This window comes from Mustela erminea, chromosome 9 (assembly GCF_009829155.1).
Source record: "Mustela erminea isolate mMusErm1 chromosome 9, mMusErm1.Pri, whole genome shotgun sequence".
Taxonomy (NCBI): domain Eukaryota; kingdom Metazoa; phylum Chordata; class Mammalia; order Carnivora; family Mustelidae; genus Mustela; species Mustela erminea.
Genome location: NC_045622.1, coordinates 41,728,577 through 41,746,701, shown reverse-complemented (window position 1 = coordinate 41,746,701; position 18,125 = coordinate 41,728,577). Strand labels below are relative to the sequence as shown.

The 18,125-nt window shown below is 36.9% G+C and overlaps 1 protein-coding gene across 1 annotated transcript in view; it reads right to left on the bottom strand.

The window, feature by feature from the left end:
• Positions 1-639: 639 nt before the first annotated feature.
• NOX4 (NADPH oxidase 4) overlaps positions 640-18,125 on the bottom strand; it is a 172,659-nt gene continuing 155,173 nt past the window's right edge. The window contains exon 19 of the mRNA XM_032356524.1: positions 640-7,803. Coding sequence (XP_032212415.1) covers positions 7,683-7,803 — 121 coding nt within the window. The 3' untranslated portion in view covers positions 640-7,682. The remainder of the gene's footprint in view (positions 7,804-18,125) is intronic.

Below are 18,125 nucleotides of genomic sequence, written 5' to 3'. Positions count from 1 at the left end.
TAGTGTTATGCTGCTACTACGTATTGACCTTCTGACTATACGTCAGAGAGAGAGTCTTCTGCTTCCGGATCACGGGTGACTGCATGTAACTGAAGCCAAAACCACGGAAAGAAAAACCGCAGATAAAGGGGAATACAGCAAACAAAATCCTCTCAGCCACAGAAACTGTGTGGGTGTAAATATTTATGGCAAATGCAACGTTTAGGTAAACTTGAAATCTTCAGTGATAAAGTATAAAAACTCAATATTTAGACTTAATAATGAACATATTTCATTAGTTTTCTATTCAGAAAAAATATATATAGTTTTGATATCTTAAAATTGTACAAATAGGGGTGACTGAGTAGCTCAGTGGGTTAAGCCTCTGCCTTGGGCTCAGGTCATGATCTCAGGGTTCTGGGATCGAGCACCGCATTGGGCTCTCTGCTCAGCAGGGAGCCTGCTTCTCTTTCTCTCTCTGCCTGCTGCTCTGCCTACTTGTGATGTCTCTCTCTGTACTAAATAAATAAATAAAATCTTTTAAAAAGTAAAAATAAAATTGTATAAATATTTCAGTGGGCACGATTGTGAGATTTAGAAATATCCCCCAATGCCCCCCCTCAAAAAATAAAACCAAAATTCCAAACCCAGCGTATTAAATTTAGAGTTTAGACTTCTTTATTTTCCAATTATACATTAGATGAAATGAGAGTTACAAGAGAGTTGAGAGGTTTGGAATTAGACCACTTTTGATTCTTCAAAGGAATATTTCTTAAATATTGCTTATTTAATATCGTCACAAGTAAGACTAGTGTGATCATCAGTTCTTTCATTAGGATGAAAATAATACAAACGTGTTCTAAGAGTCCTGGAGACAATTCTTGATTATTACTGCCAAAGGTGCACAATTAGTCTATAATGAGAGGGATTTTAAGTACATTTGTCCAACCTTTATTTGTCTAGCTTTTAAACACTATGCCATGTTCTAAAACAATAAAGGTTTTCTACAAACACACCGTGTCTTTACAATAATAAAAATACATTTAAAATAACTATATATATATTCCTTTTTCCAAATCTTTGCAAGTATTAACTCTGGGTTAGTGCTTCCTCTCTAGCAAGGTATAAACTCACACCTCATTTTAGCCAGACAAGTATCAAATGCCACACTTGGATTGCCGAGCCTCTCATATTTTGATAGAACTATACTTCCTCTAATTGCAAACCTGCCACCACTGAATGCTTATTATGGAAGCTGGAAAGCGTCATTACACAGTATTACAGAATGTCATTTTCATTCAGGCAATTTACTTTCTCTCTCTCTCTCTCTCTCACACACACACACACACACACACACACACACACACACACACATTTAAACACAAATATCTAGAAAATAACCCAAGCTTTGATGAAGATACATAACATGAAGTATCTTTGGTAAGAGTTAAAAAAAGATAAATTATATTTCATCCAGGAAAAAAATAACTGCAGTGAAGTGCTTTTTTTCCTTCTACAGAATTTCTAGTTCTAAGATATAGGCCTTAGTTTTAATTCAGTGGAATCTCATACTCGCTTTCTCTTCCATGAAACCTTAAGTAGAATAACTTCCATCACCCTCCAGCAACTCCTAGCCTGACTGTCAAAGATCAATACAGCTCTCTCTAGCCACACTGGGCCTGATCAAAATTTCTTACGAGGAATCCAGACGGCAGCTCTACTGGACATAACAGGCAACTTTGTTTACGGGAATCTCAGAAAAACAAAGATAGATAGTGGTGTTTCTTTGCTTGAGGGTATTTCTTTACTTGCCCAGAAAACATAATTAAATACTGAGCCTTTCAGTTGCGATGGACAGTGACTCCTAAAAGCCTGCGTTTTTACTTTCTCAGAGCACTGTTTTGTTTTTACTATGTTGGCAAAAACTTACTAAGGACGATTTACCCAGGAAATTCCTCTTAACTCTGCATTTTTTCCTCTTCATCCCCACATGCTTGCTCTACCACATCCCAGTAAAAACGATGTAGGAGGAGGTAGAAATTACATGCATTTTTATGTACAGTGTCTAATACTCTTCAGGGATAAAGCCTATGAGTTTTCAGATTTCTAATCTAGGGCCTGTTTACTCTACACAGTGGAGGAGGCTGGATAAGATGATGACTCTGGCCCTCTCAGCGGAAAGAGAATTGCAGTCAATTATTCCTACTTTTGAACGCAGTTTCTACTTTTCCCCACTCTGAATCTGAATCAAATTTTAATGAGGAGAGGAAAAAAAAGAAGAGTTCCCTGTCAATGCCGCTTGGTCAGAAAATAGTGGTCCTCTTTAAAACAAGGATATAATTGCCCCTGGTGGATGCCTACGTAGGTGGTTAAAGATGTTAAGCTGACTGAAGAGCTAGAATGTTCCTGGACAGTCCCTGGGAATCAAGAATAAATTGTGAAATATATCGACTCACAGAACACGGAGTACAACTCAGGTCACATTCCAACATATGTGTGGTAAGGTAGTTTACATTCTTTTAAGACTCACTTGGAAAGGAAAACCTGGAATATGTAACTGCTTTCTCCCTGGCCAATGGATTGGCTGCCATCTATATTTTTAGCAGACAAACAAGGCCCCCATTTTGTCCACTATGGAGATCTCTCACCACTACAATGAATTATATAGACATCCTAATTGAAAACCAGTTTCAACTGAATGTGCAGATATAGGTGAACTGATACACTGTTTACAAGACAGAATTCTGTTTCTCAGTGTCCGCACTTGTGAAGAAGTGCCCTTCTCTGGGCAGAAGAATGAGCGCTGAGAAATATGACCTTGCAGTGAGAGAATTTAATGCGCAGTGTATTTAGCTGAACAAAGGCCTGGCAGACTCCCCTTCTTTATTGCTACATATATTAGAGCATTTACATAGTGCTGGTTCTTGTCTAAATGGTGGGGTTGTGTCCAGGTCAACCAGCAGCTCATGAAAGCTCTAATTCTCCTAGAAGCCAGATGCAATTCTGATCAAAGGTAAAGCTTTTGCTACAATTCTAGTCGCAAAGAAAATGTGAAAGGACCCCTAGAAACAAACCAAACATTACATTCTCTTATATTTTCCCAAACCACAGTAACAGCCAGTTTTGCCAAACACTTGAATATCTTTTGAGCTGTGAAAAGAAAAGCATAATCACATCCTGATGTGTTCAGTAATTTCTCTTTCTTTGACTCCTTTTTTTGTCTTCCTAGTTTTGCTCTTCTGAGGCATTTCTTGCCCTCACCAATACTTAAATTGTAGCCTAACACTGCAGGAAGATTACTGGTAATTTTGCCACAATGCTTAAAATAAGAAATCCACTTTAAGATTTTATCAACAAGAATATAACAGTTTTGTATTGGAGAAACTAAACATTCTGTGTATTCACTTCAAAGAAAATTTCTAGTCTCTGTTCTAAGGCAACATTGCTTAACTCTTTGCTAATTTTAAGTGGCTGGCCTGGCCATTTTTCTCTTCTCTCTTAATGTTCCCTTCTTGGCTAAGTATTGAAGGTCTTCTGCTTCTTTCTTTTGGAAAACTTCATCTAGCTAGCTTTTGCAACTTTGTCCTTTGAGAATATCACAGTATGGGATAAAGAAGCTGGGGTAATGGAGTGGAGATTTAGACAGAAGGAAACATAGAGTTCTCATTGTTCTGTGCTGGTTGAAGTAAATGCTCGTTATGCTTGATTTCATTTATTTCCTGTCTCACTTGTTAACAAAAAACTGCTTCTTTTCTTCTGAACATGATGCCCATGTGTGAAGAGAACAACAATCATCTGTTTTAATATCAACATTTCCATGGACGTTTAGAAAGCCGGGAAGTTATGAATCTGTTTATGAATCTAAATTTAAAATTAAATATTAGTTTTTCCTAGAAGCCATACTAGTCCGTATGTCTTCAAAGTTTTGGAGAACGTAACCCCTTCAGCATAATCGCCATATTTTAAAATGGATTTCTGGAAATTGGTTCTAACTGGCAAAACATAAAAGACTAACATATGGAGAATCAGAAGATACATAGGGAACAAGAGTGTGAATTTCTGCACCTGAATCTGGAATTAACCCATGGTACGTTACTTTCCACCTCGCACTAAATAGAGTTTACAGCAAACTCATAGGACCAGATGCACCTTATTAGATGTGTATGTGACAGGGAGGGGGACAGAGCCCTTCAGTAGCAGAAAAGAGGAAGGATGAACTCCAGTTTCAGCTTTGTGACACACTCAATGGTTGACTTTTTTCCCCTACCACAGTAAGTGCATTAGCACCCGTCACCATAAGGTTACTGTGATATGACTAGGTATCCCCTGAGCTGTACATCTCACCCTGTGGATGACGAAGCAAGCTTCCATTTCCCTTTATGCCTTGGTGTTCTTGACCACAAAATAAGAGTACTCCTAACTTCAGCCTTTTATGTTTCTATAACATTATTGGATATGAAAATATCCCGGACTGCACATGAAAAGGAAATGTTTATCATAAGTAGCACTTAAAAAAATGTATCTTACCAGTTTGTTTAAAAACAACATCACTGTTCAAGCTGGGTTAACCTTAAGGAAAAAATTTTTTCTTAGGTTTTTTTTTTCTCTCTCTCTACTATCCTAAATATTCTTAGGCACAAGCATTATCTGTTGATGACAACGGCCCATTTGCCTCTAACCAGCCTCTTTAGAAATACCTTACGATTTCAGTCTATTACCTGCTCGAATGCTCCAAGGAAACAGTGATTTGGGGAGTAGTAAGTAACTTGGATATGGAGATTAAATCAATTCAGCCTATCCTTTGTCTATATTGCTTTTATTTTTTAATGTAAGTGCTTCTGTTATCACAATCATCCAGCTGGCATTTTAAGTTGCTACATGAAAAAAATCCAAAAAACACAAAAAAAAACCCCCTATTGTTCCATTTTTAACCTGACTTAAAAAAAGAAAAAGAAAAAAAAAGTAAGCCATGAATACACGTGTAGTATGTATGTATGTATGTATATGAATGTGTCTTTTATTATTATGGGTATGTAAAATCACACCCTTCCTTTGCATAAAGCAGGAGATCTAAAATTAAAAACTGGACGAACATTCTGTTGGATTCTCTGTTTGAGGGCATATAAAGAGAATTTCCTTTCCTTTGTCCACAGAGTTAATTTCCTACTAAAAATCTTATAAAAATGGATAGTTTCTTGCAATGAAAAAAAAATCACAAAAAATGTATAGGTAGAAAGAGCTATAGTGATGGATTATTCTGTTCAGTTTCTTAAATTGGAGTCCTTAGTTTGGAAGACTGTGGACTCCCCAAAACTGTATGTAATATTTTGTATTAATGTCATTATATTCGCTTTAATCAGGTTCTCAAAAAGATACATTACCCAGAAAAGATCAATAACTATTAATCTAGTCCAAATGAGAAATCCTAACCCCAGAGTGGGAGTGACTTGCCAGTTATACCACAGGCCAGTGACATCTACAGCTGCAGAACCAAACTCTTAAGGCTCTGATGCTAGTCCAGATGCAAATAGATTTTTTTCTTCAACTTGCATCCTCTTGTGAAAAAAACACTGCCTGCTTTATTTGTTGCAAAAGTAAATGTACTTTATAGAGTTCTCATGATACCATTTTAATTTTAACATCTACTGCCACTGACATGACTGTTTTAAGACCTGTCGGACAAGACATAGGCCCAGAGGGGGAACAAAAAAATCCCTCAAAACAAAACAACAAAACTCTCTCTCTTCTACATGCACGATAAAAATCTAATTTATTATTACCTACAGAAGCAGAGACGACTTGAATTTAACACTCCATGTTTGAACATCGACTAGAATTTCAAAGAGACAAAGCTGTTCATCCAGAATAGCAGACCTACCTAGAAAGAGGTCTCCTTTTCTGAAAAAAAAAAAAAAAAAAAAAAAAAAACTTCTTTTCCTGAAATTAGGCATATTACTATAATCACATCAATAAACTATGATCAGAAAAGAGTCAGTATTGCACATCAAGCCTCCTACTAATTCAAATTCCTTTCTGTGTTTTTATGAAAATTCTTTTTAATTTAGAAAGTGTTGCCAAGATGTACTGGTTATCAAATATGCCTTCAGAGCTAAATCTGTAGGAACATTGCACATTTCCCATATCTTTTTCTGACTTGTCTTCCCTCCACAGAAGGAAGAAGAAAGAATTCCAAGGAAAAGAAGAAATATCTATAAGTAATACGTTCAGGGGCATTCAATGCTAGGTGGTTTACCATGCTTGATTGCTATTGGTGAATCAGAGCAAAAATATGATGGTAATATCTGTCATGTTCTGTGAAACCAGGCACAATTTTACAAAGGCAAGATAAGTCATTTTACTTATTTCAGCAATGTGCTCTACTTGATAGCGATTGATAGATGTCTACAAAACAAAATCACTAACCTGCAAAAATGACTAAATTCTTAAGTAGGGAAATGTTTTCCTCTGAGCCCAGAATATAATGGCCAGTGAGCATAAAGTGATAGGATCATGCGGTATTGTCCCAACAGTGACTTTAAACTCGATAATTTCCCCTTCAAGACCCTGAATACCAGATAGCACAACAAATAATATTCCTGATTCTGAGCTTAAATTCAAATAATTAATGAAGTATTTCCTCTTGTGTAGAAAGTAAAGTACAGGGTTTGGTTGTTGGTGTTCAGGAATGTCACTGCACTTTCCATGTCTCCAGCATAAACCAACATGTGACAAAAGAGAGATATTGTATATCTCAGTGATGACTGAGAGACACAGTGCTCTTCAGTCTCAAAGTGCAAATTAAACAAAGTACCTTCAGAGGTGAAAAATAAGACAATCTACGTTGGGGAAGAAAGTAAATAAGAATAACAGAGGCCAAAATGCTGAACAAGGGAAAAAGTTATTAGTCTATATATTCCATTATGTTTTACAGTAGTGATATTTTCCTCATTACTATGCAACAGTAATAGATTAAATAAATTGCAGATGAAAAAGACCTATTAAATCATCGTGTCTAATGTATGCAAAGGAGGGCAGATTTCCATAGACAGAGGAAAAAAGAAGAAAGAAAAAATATAAAATTAGATACTCTAGCAACATCTACCAAAGTTCATTCGACATGAAGGCCACAGACATCAAATAGAGGTATTAGCATCAGTAGTGAGGAAGAGGAGACACAAAGTACCCGTATTAATACAGAGTCCTGTGCTGTATCTTCAAACATCTACTATATTTGCCTGGAGCTTTCCTCAATCAAAGCTACTCTGTTTATACTCACGTAGAAAATGTAATCTGAGTTTCAATGCATTTTTAATTTCATTCAATCTTGCAAGTGTTCAACCAAAAACAATTTAAAGAGGACCAAGGCTATCAGCCTCACAGTGAGCAAGTGCGGTACCTCCCTAGGGAGTTCTTGAATCTGCCATAAAAATCAACAGTGTGCCTCTAATAGTTTTCTTTTCATTTGAGCACTGGAAAGTGAATCATCATAGCAACTATTCTTCAGGGCCTCTTTGGTTTCCCGATTAAACATGTAATGTGACCTGTCATCTTGCCACATCCTCTGCTTTTCCATTTTAAATAATCATAAATAAGAAAACCTTGCTACTCTTTGGCATGGTACAGCTACTTGATTCAGCTGAGCTTCGAAGTCTTAGAAATTGCACTCATTCCTTGTTCAGAGTCCCGGCTCCTCTCAAAGGCTTTCAGCTGAAAGATTCTTTATTGTATTCAAATCTTGTCCCATATGGGTTGTTTTGGTTACTCAGTTTATGAAGAGTCTTAGAAATTGAACTGGGTCCGCAGCAGAAAACACCAACCGTTTTCCTGGTGAGAGAGAGGGAAAAAAGGGAAAATCAGGTGCAAAATTAGGCAGAACATAACATGAAGTATGGGTCAGGAGTGTGTTGAAGGTATTAATGAAGTTCATTTCTTGCTGCTTTGCATATGGAATTAACTTCCCAATTATTTCCAAATGTAAATGATCACCAGGAAGGTATTTTATGTACTTCATGCTTCCCTGCTAGAATTCAGGATAATTCAAAGAATCTAATTCTGAGCACAGATTTGCTTATAATCAGACAGAAAGTGAGCAGTCTGCCCTCAGCCTTTCCATTAGATGCAGGAACCAAATCAAGAGCAGCAGTGGATAGATGTCCATCCACACTGGATCATGTCAGTCTTCTCTTACTGGATGTCTTAGATGCATTTTTCTAAAGATCCCATGAATTGTCTTGGGCAGTGATGAGTAAAAGAAAGAAAGCTACTACCAGTTTGAAAGGATAATTCTAAGTAATTTATATCCATGTTGAAACAAAAGCATATTAATCTGTATCCATTTTCTTGTTTATTTATGCACTGTGATAACTGCACCAAATGCCAAGCAGGTTTATTGTTGCTAACATAAAATTTTAGTAGATAAAATTATACATATCCCTAAAAAATCGACTAAATAAATCCCAGGAAATGACTGGTATTTCACATCAATCTTCCTCCGAAGTTTGTTATTTGCACTGAATTCTTCCTAGGATACCAAAATGATTAACAATTCATATCCTATCTTAGATAAATATAGTATGTCCTCATTATCTTATCTGAGAATAAGTGGTGCTGAAAAAAACCCCAGTAAATCCATTTTGATGGATACCAAGATTTTGTAATATATATTTAAAAAATGGTTTTACTGTAACTTTCTACCTTGAAGAATGAAACAAAGAACTACAAAAATAGAATTTTCACTTGTGGCTATGAAGTAGCAGGGACTAGACTTACCCTCAGGCATTGAAAAACTAGGGGGAAAAACCCAATATATGGAATAAGTATTTTCAGATACTAGACAGTAGGTAGAACAGAACAGTGATTCCTAAGATAAAGAGAAAAAAAACCAAGGTGAGAAAACCAGTTGCCAGCAACTGTCTTTGCTTACGGCCTGGAGGCAATCTACAGCCTACAGCACAGAGAAACTCAAGCCGAGGCTGGGATTCCCATTGAGCTGAAGAGACAAAAGAATGGAATTCATGGACAACAAAGTGGCTGGAATTTGTAGAAGGGGAGAGAGATCCAAGGACAGAAGCTCTATCCTCAAGTCTTTGGCTGAGCACTGATGTGCTCCTCTGTGAGAGGAAACTACGTGAATCTGGATGAAGAACTAGCAGGGAGAAGTAAGGCAAACAACTCCGACTGACACAAGGTTGTGAATAATTCATATTCCCACAAGCCAGAACGGAAAGATCTCCTTATCATACGTGGGCAATGGGTAGTGTTCTAGAAAGTTATCACCTTACTTGCAAGAGGCAGGATGGATGTTGGTAAAATTAGCCTGAGACTGAAGGTGCTCTGGATCTATACCCGGAAAGATCAAACTGAACCCAAGTCACAAAACTTCATGCCAGAAACAAGTCCAACAGTATTGAAAAGAGATCAGAATCTGGCACTGAACATCTAAACTGCACAATGTACAGTACTCCATGAGAAATCACCGAGAATTTTCTAAACCAAAAGTGGGAGTGTTATGGGCTGAATTATGTCCCCTCAAAATTCATTATGTTGAAAAATCAAACCGCCAGTACTTCAGAATATAGCTGTATTTGGAGATGAAAGTTTTAAAGATGTGATTAAGTTAAAATAAAGCTTTAGAGTAGATCCTATTCCAATCTGACAAATGTCTTTATAAGAGAATATTGGATACACAGAGAGACATGAGAGAACACCAATGCTCAGAAAAAAAGATCATACGAAGAGGCAGCAAGAGGGTCATCATGTGCAAGGCAAGGAGGGAGGTTTCAGAGGAAATCAACCCTGCTGGCATCTTGATATCAGTCTTCCAGCCTGTAGGGCTTTGAGAAAATAAATTTCTGTTGTTTAATCTACTCAGTCTGTGGGATTTTGGTACGGAAGCAAGTCCTAGCCAACTAATACAGAAAGAAGAAAGATCAGTCAATAGAAACAGGCCAGAATGACAAAAATGATGGACTTATCAAACATTTCATAGAAACAGTTATGAGAAACATGTTTCATTATATTCAAAGGAAAGCATCACCATGATGAGAAGAGGAAAAGAAGATTTTTAAAAGGCCTAAGTGGAAAGTCTAGTGATTAATGGAATATTTAAGATCATAAATATTCTGATGGGTTAACAGACAAATAGGAACTGGAGAAAGTAAACTTAGAGGCCTGGTGCTACAATCTATCCAAAAGGACCACAGAGAACAAAAAGATGAACAGGAGCTCAGTGACCTGTGGCACAATATCAACTATTCTAACACAGATGTAATTGTAGTCTCAACATGAGAGAAGACAAAGGGAAAGAGAAAAAAAAAAAAACACTTAAAAAATAGTTGCCAATTTCCCCCCCAATTTGATGAAATCAAATACATAGATCCAAGGATCTAATGAACCCCAAGGAGAATACACACACACAAAAAACACAAAACAAAAAATTTTTTTAAATAAATAAAATAAATAAAACTGAAAACCAGTGACAAAGAGAAAAATATAAAAATAGCCAGAGGAGGGGCGCCTGGGTGGCTCAGTGGGTTAAGCCGCTGCCTTCGGCTCAGGTCATGATCTCGGGGTCCTGGGATCGAGTCCCATATCGGGATCTCTGCTCAGCAGGGAGCCTGCTTCCCTCTCTCTCTCTCTGGCTGCCTCTCCATCTACCTGTGATTTCTCTCTGTCAAATAAATAAATAAAATCTTTGAAAAAAAAAAAATAGCCAGAGGAGGCAAAAAGACACACTACAAATAAATAAACACACGATGAAAGACGGAGCTCTTATGAAAAACTATGCATGCAGTGGGGTGGGAAGTTGGGCGAGCCTGGTGGTGGCTATTATGGAGGGCACGTATTGCATGGCGCACTGGATGTGGAACATAAACAATAAATTCTGGTACACTGAAAAGAAATTAGAAAAACAACAACCATGCATGTCAGGAGGCAATAAAGCAACATTTTCAAAGTGCTGAAAGACAAGAGAAAATCCATCTATTCCATACCAAGCAAATTCTACACTAAACACAAATAACTTTCAAAACTAAGGATGGAATACAAGGTTTTTGAACAAAAAGGGAGAGAATTCATCACCAGCAAACCAGCACTATCAAGTATATTAAAGAAAATTCTTCAGGAAGGACAATGAAATGAGATGAAAATTTGATCTACCCAGAGTGATGAGGGAGCAGGAGGCTGGTTGAGGACAAAGCAAAAGCTGGCGCCTTGCACCCCCTCTTCACCCTTTCCCCTCCATATGTGTAGCATCTCTCAGGCAGCCCTGACTGCCATGAACAATAAGCAAATAGTTAACTTGCAGAGCTCACAATCCTGCTAGACAGGAGTCTCCCTTGGTTTACAAATGTCCTAAATCTCACTAACAAAGACGACTGATAGAAGGATTGTGACATCCCACCAAAAAGTCTCCCAACTATCTTAATGTTAATGGCTGGTCTAAAGACAACATTGATCCAGCCGCAGGGGCAAGGCCTCCGGCAGGCCTGGAACATCCTGGCACCTTTCAGGCCCTCTTTAGCATATGAAAACTTCACTGAAACCTCCCTTCCCCTCACCTTCCCCCAACTGCAGGGTATATAACATGCCTACCCTCACAACCCGGGGCAGCCGCATCTCCGCCTGCCCACGGGCCCTGTCCCCGTGCTCTAATAAATCACCTTTTGCACCAACAACGTCTTAAGAATTCTTTCTTTAGTTGTCGGCTCCGAACCTCCTCACCCCACCGAACCTGACTTAGGTTCTGGGACTTCATCAAGAGGAATAAAGAGCACAAAAATGGTAAATGTGTGAATAAATATAATGTGCATTTTGTCTCATTTTTAATCTCTTGGAAATATAATTGATACCTGAAAGAAATGTACTAACAATGCATCATGGAGTTTAGAGTATATGGAAAAGAATGATGGAGAAGAACAACAGCCAAAGATATGCAGAGGGAATGGAAGTACACAAAGTGGTATATTATTATTTGGAGTTCACCGTGATAAGCCAATGATGTACACTCTGAACCTATAACAATGTTCCTCTGATTTTAGCTTCATCAGAATTATTTGAGGGACTTCACAGACCATAGACCAGCTGGTCCACTGACCATCCCTAGAGCTTCTGACACGGGAGATCTTGGATAGTGCTCAAGAATTCGCTTTTCTAACAAGTTCCAGGTGATGCTGGTCCAAGGAATAAAATTTGGGAGGTAATGCCTTAAAGAAATCACTAAAAGCAAATAGACAGAGAAGTATGGCTAATAGGTCAATATAGGAGAAAAAAAATGGAGTCATAAATGTACTCAATCTAAAAGAAGGTAGATGAAGAAAGAAAGAAAGAAAAAGAACAAATGAGATAAATAGAAAGCAATAGTAAACTGTTGGATTTAAACCTAATCAAAGGGAGCCAAGAATACTCAATGAGAAAAAAAAAAATCTCTTCAATAAATGGTGCTGTAAAAACTGGGTATTTACATGCATAAGAATGAAACTGGACCCTTATTTTATACTACTCACAAAAATTTACTTGAAAAGAATTAAAGACTTAAATATAAGATCTGAAACTGATGAGGGAGCATGAGGCTGGCTGAAGAAAAGCAAAAGCTGGCGCCTTGCACCCCCCTCTCCATCCGCTCCGCCTCTGTCATTTGTGTAGCATCCCTCGGGCAGCCCTGACTGCCATGAACAATAAGCAAATAGTTAACTTGCAGAGCTCACAATCCTGCTAGACAGGAGTCTCCCTTGGCTTACAAATGTCCTAAATCTCACTAACAAAGACGATTGATAGCAGGATTGTGACATCCCACCAAAAAGTCTCCCAACTATCTTAATGTTAATGGCTGGTCTAAAGACAACATTGATCCAGCCGCAGGGGCAAGGCCTCCGGTAGGCCTGGGACATCCAGGCACCTTGCAGGCCCTCTTTAGCATATGAAAACTCCATTGAAACCTCCCTTCCCCTCACCTTCCCCCAACCGCAGGGTACCTAACCTGCCATCCCTCACAACCCCAGGCGGCAGCTCTTCCTGCCCACTGGTCCTGTTCCCGTGCTTTAATAAACCACCATTTTGCACCAAAGATGTCTCAAGAATTCTTTCTTGGTCATTCGCTCCGGACCTCAGCCCACCAAACCTCACTTAGGTTCTAGAACTTCATCAAAACTATCAAACTTCTAGAAGAAAACACAGGGAAAAACTCCTCGACATTACTCTTGGCATTAATTTCATGAATATGATACCAGAAGTACAAGCAACAAAGCAGAAATAAATATGTGGGACTGTACCAAATTAAAAACCTTCTATACAGTGCAAGAAATGATCAACAAAATGAAAAGACAGCCTTTGGAATGGGAAAAAATATTTGCAGTCTATACATCTGATAAGAGGCTAATATCCAAAATATATAGGAAATAATACAACAAAATAGCAAAAAAAAAAAAAAAAGATAAAAAAGAAGAAAACTAATAAAATAATAGGAATTGAATTAAAAAATGGGCAAATCCTGAATAGAAGTTCAGGCTATTCAAAATAGCCAAAAGGCACCTGCCAAGATGTTCAGTATCACTAATCTTCAGGGAAATGTAAATGAAAACCACAATGGGATAACATCTCACACCTGTTAGAAAGGCTATTATCCAAAAGATAAAGAGGCAACTGTTGTCAAGAATGTGGAGGAAGGAGAAACCTTGTGCACTACTGTGGGAATGTAAATTGGTGTAGCCACTGTGGATAATTGTAAGGAGATTTCTCAAAAAATTATAAATAGAAGCACCATATTATCCAGCAGTACCTCTTGTAGGTATACATCCAAAGGAAATGAAATCATTATCTCAAAATATATCTGTACCTCCATGTTAATTGCAGCTTTATTTATAGTAGCCAAGACACAGAAACAACCTCGGTGTCCACCAATGGCTAAATGGATAAAGAAATCATGATGTGATACACATACATATTTATATCACACACAAACAGAGCAGTATTATTCAGCCATAAAAAAGAAGGAACTCCTGCCATTTAAAACAACATGATTGGAACTTGAAGGTACTGTGCTGATACAAATCAGACAAAGAAAGACAAATACTCTTTGAGCTCAGCTATATGTGGAATCTAAAAAAATAATAATAAATAACACCCCACCAAAAAAACCCCAAACTCATTGAAATAGAGAGCCAATTGGTGGTTACCAGTGATGAAGTCCCAGAACCTGAGCCAGCTTTTGCTTTGTCCTCAGCCAGCCTCCTGCTCCCTCATCACCAGGACCAGATGGGAGAGGTAGGGAATGGGTGAAGGTTGACAAAGAATTACAGACTTCTAGTCATAAGAAGAATAAATCCTGGGAATGTAACATACAGTGTGGTAACTATAGTTAACAATACTGTGTTGTATACCTGAAAGGTGCTAAGAAAGTAGATCTTAAAAGTTTTCTTCACACACACACACACACACACTCACAAATTGCAATCATGTGAGGTGATGGCTGTGTTGATTAATCTTTTTGTGGTAGTCATTTTGCAATATATATACACATATTAAATCATTACATTGTACATATTAAATTTACACAGTTATGTGTTAATTATATCTCAATAAAGCTGGAAAAGTCCAACACTATTTTTACTTCATGAAATAATAAAATGTAATATATTTCATAATGAATAAATATAATAAAATGCAATAATAATAATAATATATAATGGAATAGTTCAAACACTACAACTAAATCCTCCAACTAAAAAACCCCAATAGGGGCTCCTGGGTGGCTCAGTGGGTTAAGCTGCTGCCTTCAGCTCAGGTCATGATCTCAGGGTCCTGGGATGGAGTCCCGCATTGGGCTCTCTGCTCAGCAGGGAGCCTGCTTCCCTCTCTCTCTCTCTGCCTGCCTCTCCGTCTACTTGTGATCTCTCTTTGTCAAATAAATAAACAAAATATTTTAAAAAATTAAAAAAATAAAAAACTCCAATATACATGAAACAAAAACCAATAGGACTATAAAGATATATAAATCTATAATTATAGCCAATGGTTTCAAAACTCTTCTCTCTGTAATTGACAGAACAAGTAGAAAATCAGTAAGCGTACTGAAGACCTGAATACTACTATCAAACAATTAGAACAAATTGATATTTATAGTGTACTCTATCCCCAAACAATGGAATACAAATTCTTTTCAAGTGTGTGTGAAACATTCATCAAGACAGACCACATTCTGGATAGTAAAACGATCTCAAATAAATTTTAAAGGATTGAAATCACAAAGAGTATATTTTCTCAACAGAACCCAAATGAACTAGAAATCAAAGCCAAAAAGATATATGCAGAATCACATGTTTGGAAATTAAACAAAATACTTATAAAATAACCAATGGGTCAGAGAAGAAATCACGTGGAAAATGTAAAAATATTTTGAAGTGCATAAAAATAAAAACATACCAACATTTGTGTGATGTAGCTAAAATGTTGAGAGGGGAATTTATAGTACTGAACACTTTTATTAGAAAAGAACAAGGGGATGCCCTTCCACGGACGAATGGATAAGGAAGATGTGGTCCATATACACTATTGAGTATTATGCCTCCATCAGAAAGGGTGAATACCCAACTTTTGTAGCAACATGGACAGGACTGGAAGAGATTATGCTGAGCGAAATGAGTCAAGCAGAGAGAGTCAATTATCATATGGTTTCACTTATTTGTGGAGCATAACAAATAACATGGAGGACAAGGGGAGTTAGAGAAGAGAAGGTAGTTGGGGGAAATTAGAAGGGGAGGTGAACCATGAGAGACTATGGACTCTGAAAAACAATCTGAGGGGTTTGAAGGGGCGGCGGGGGGGGGGGGTGGGAGGTTGGGGGAACCAAGTGATGGGTATTAGAGTAGGCACGGATTGCATGGAGCACTGGGTGTGGTGCAAAAATAATGATACTGTTATGCTGAAAAAAAAAAAAAAAAAGAACAAGGGTTTGAGATCAATGATATAAGGTTCTACCCAAAGAGACGAGCAAAAGAAAATCTTATTAAATTGAACCATTCAGGGCGCCTGGGTGGCTCAGTGGGTAAAGCCGCTGCCTTCGGCTCAGGTCATGATCTCAGGGTCCTGGGATCGAGTCCCACATCGGGCTCTCTGCTCAGCGGGGAGCCTGCTTCCTTCTCTCTCTCTCTCTGCCTGCCTCTCAGTGTACTTGTAATTTCTCTCTGTCAAATAAATAAATAAAATCTTTAAAAAAAAAAAAAAAAAAAAAAAAAAAAAAAAAAATAAATTGAACCATTCAGTTTATACCACCAAAAAACAAAGAGAAACAAAAAACAGAATGTGGTTTCCATGAAAATGAGAAAGCGCAGAATCATTTTGTCTGTTTGTATACATTCTCCATCAACACTGCATTACAATAAGATACCATTACTTTCTTCATACGGCAATTATAAAGTTAGATTTTCAATTTTTACAGACTTCTTGAAGGCTCCTCTTAAATATTCCACAACAAAATTATTTTTAAAGAACCCATATATCATATATATATTTTTACATTTTACATTATATATATATTTACACTTTATCATTTTAAAGCACCCATATAATATATATATATATTACATATTACATATACATATACATATCATATATATAAATTTTTTTTTTTAATTTACATTACACTCTAGTAGAGTTCTGTGTAATTTGAGGAGTTCCCCTATGTCACTCTCACTAACAATGAGATCCTGTAACTTTTTCAAGATCTATACTTAATCTCTGCAATCCATTTGCACTAAATTCCCATTAGGTCCAACAATCACCCAGAAATTATCTACAAAAACTTTGCTTTGCTGCTCTGGGTAGAGATACATGCTAAAGCAAAGAATGTTGTTTGGAGTCAGATGTTAGGAACTAGTTCCATAAGTGTTCAATATACTTGTGCATATTTTCCTATTATACCAATCTTTGTTTTTCCATGGAGATTTGTAAGTGTGGGATCTTATAATAATGACAGCTTATTCACTCCTTGGAATACAGACCCAGAAGGTTTGAGTGACTTGACCCAGGGACACAGATCAAATGTTGGACAGCAAACCTAGGTGTTCTTAATCTCTATTGCTTTTGAAACACCATGAGGCAGGAGAATGTAGACACGGTCTCAGGCATTTCACCCAATCCCAGAGTAATAGTTTTCTACTCCAAAGGCCACATAAAGTTAATCCTTTATTTCTCTTTTGGATAATGTATAAATTCGACTAATATCTATGATTGATATATTTTTTATTACAAATAATAGGAAAATGGACTTTGGTTTAGGTAATAAAATAATTTCCTGTCATCAAATACTAAATATCTTATAAAGTAATATTTAGAATATCTTCTATGTTTTTGAAAAATTAGTTGTTAACACTTTTAGTATATTACAGTTAACATTCTGTTGTAATATATATAGTGAACATGATGGTTTCTTTCAACATCTCAATGTCCCCAAGAAGGGCATAGTAACATAAAATTGCTATTCTTTCTACTTGTGACCATGCTCTGCTATAAATGAAGGACATTGAACTTTACAGCCAGGATTCATGTCTGAATTCTGACTCATTAACCATAGTTTGAGATAAATCATCTTTTTTGGGGAGATCCTATCTTCTTCACTTATAAAATAATGATGAAAGCAGGTGACTTCAAAAGCTCCTTCACATTCCTTAATCATACTATTACATAATTCATTTTCTGAATTAAAAAAAAGGCACATATGGAAGGAACCACCTCATACACATGTGTAAAGTAAATTGAATACAAATTGATTCAGCATTTTAGTTTTGATAGGACAGTATCTAAATCAATTACTATCTAAATCAATTACTCTTTGAGCCAGAAACTTCATTTCAAGGATCCTAACTTACTGCAATATTCCCACAAGAGCATGAGAAAGTGTGTGCAAAAAGAATTATCGTAGCACTATTTGTAACAGTAAAGGACTGGAGGTAACCTAAATATCCCTAAGTAGGGTATGGATCATGTTATCCATATTCTAGAGAATACTTTGGGGTAGAATCACATGGAAATTATCCATGAACAATATATGAAAAAGTACAATATATGAACAGTACCTGAAAAAGACTACACTGAAGAATTCTGTATTATAGATTCAGGCAACTTTTTATTTTTCACTTTTTTCAATTTTTTGT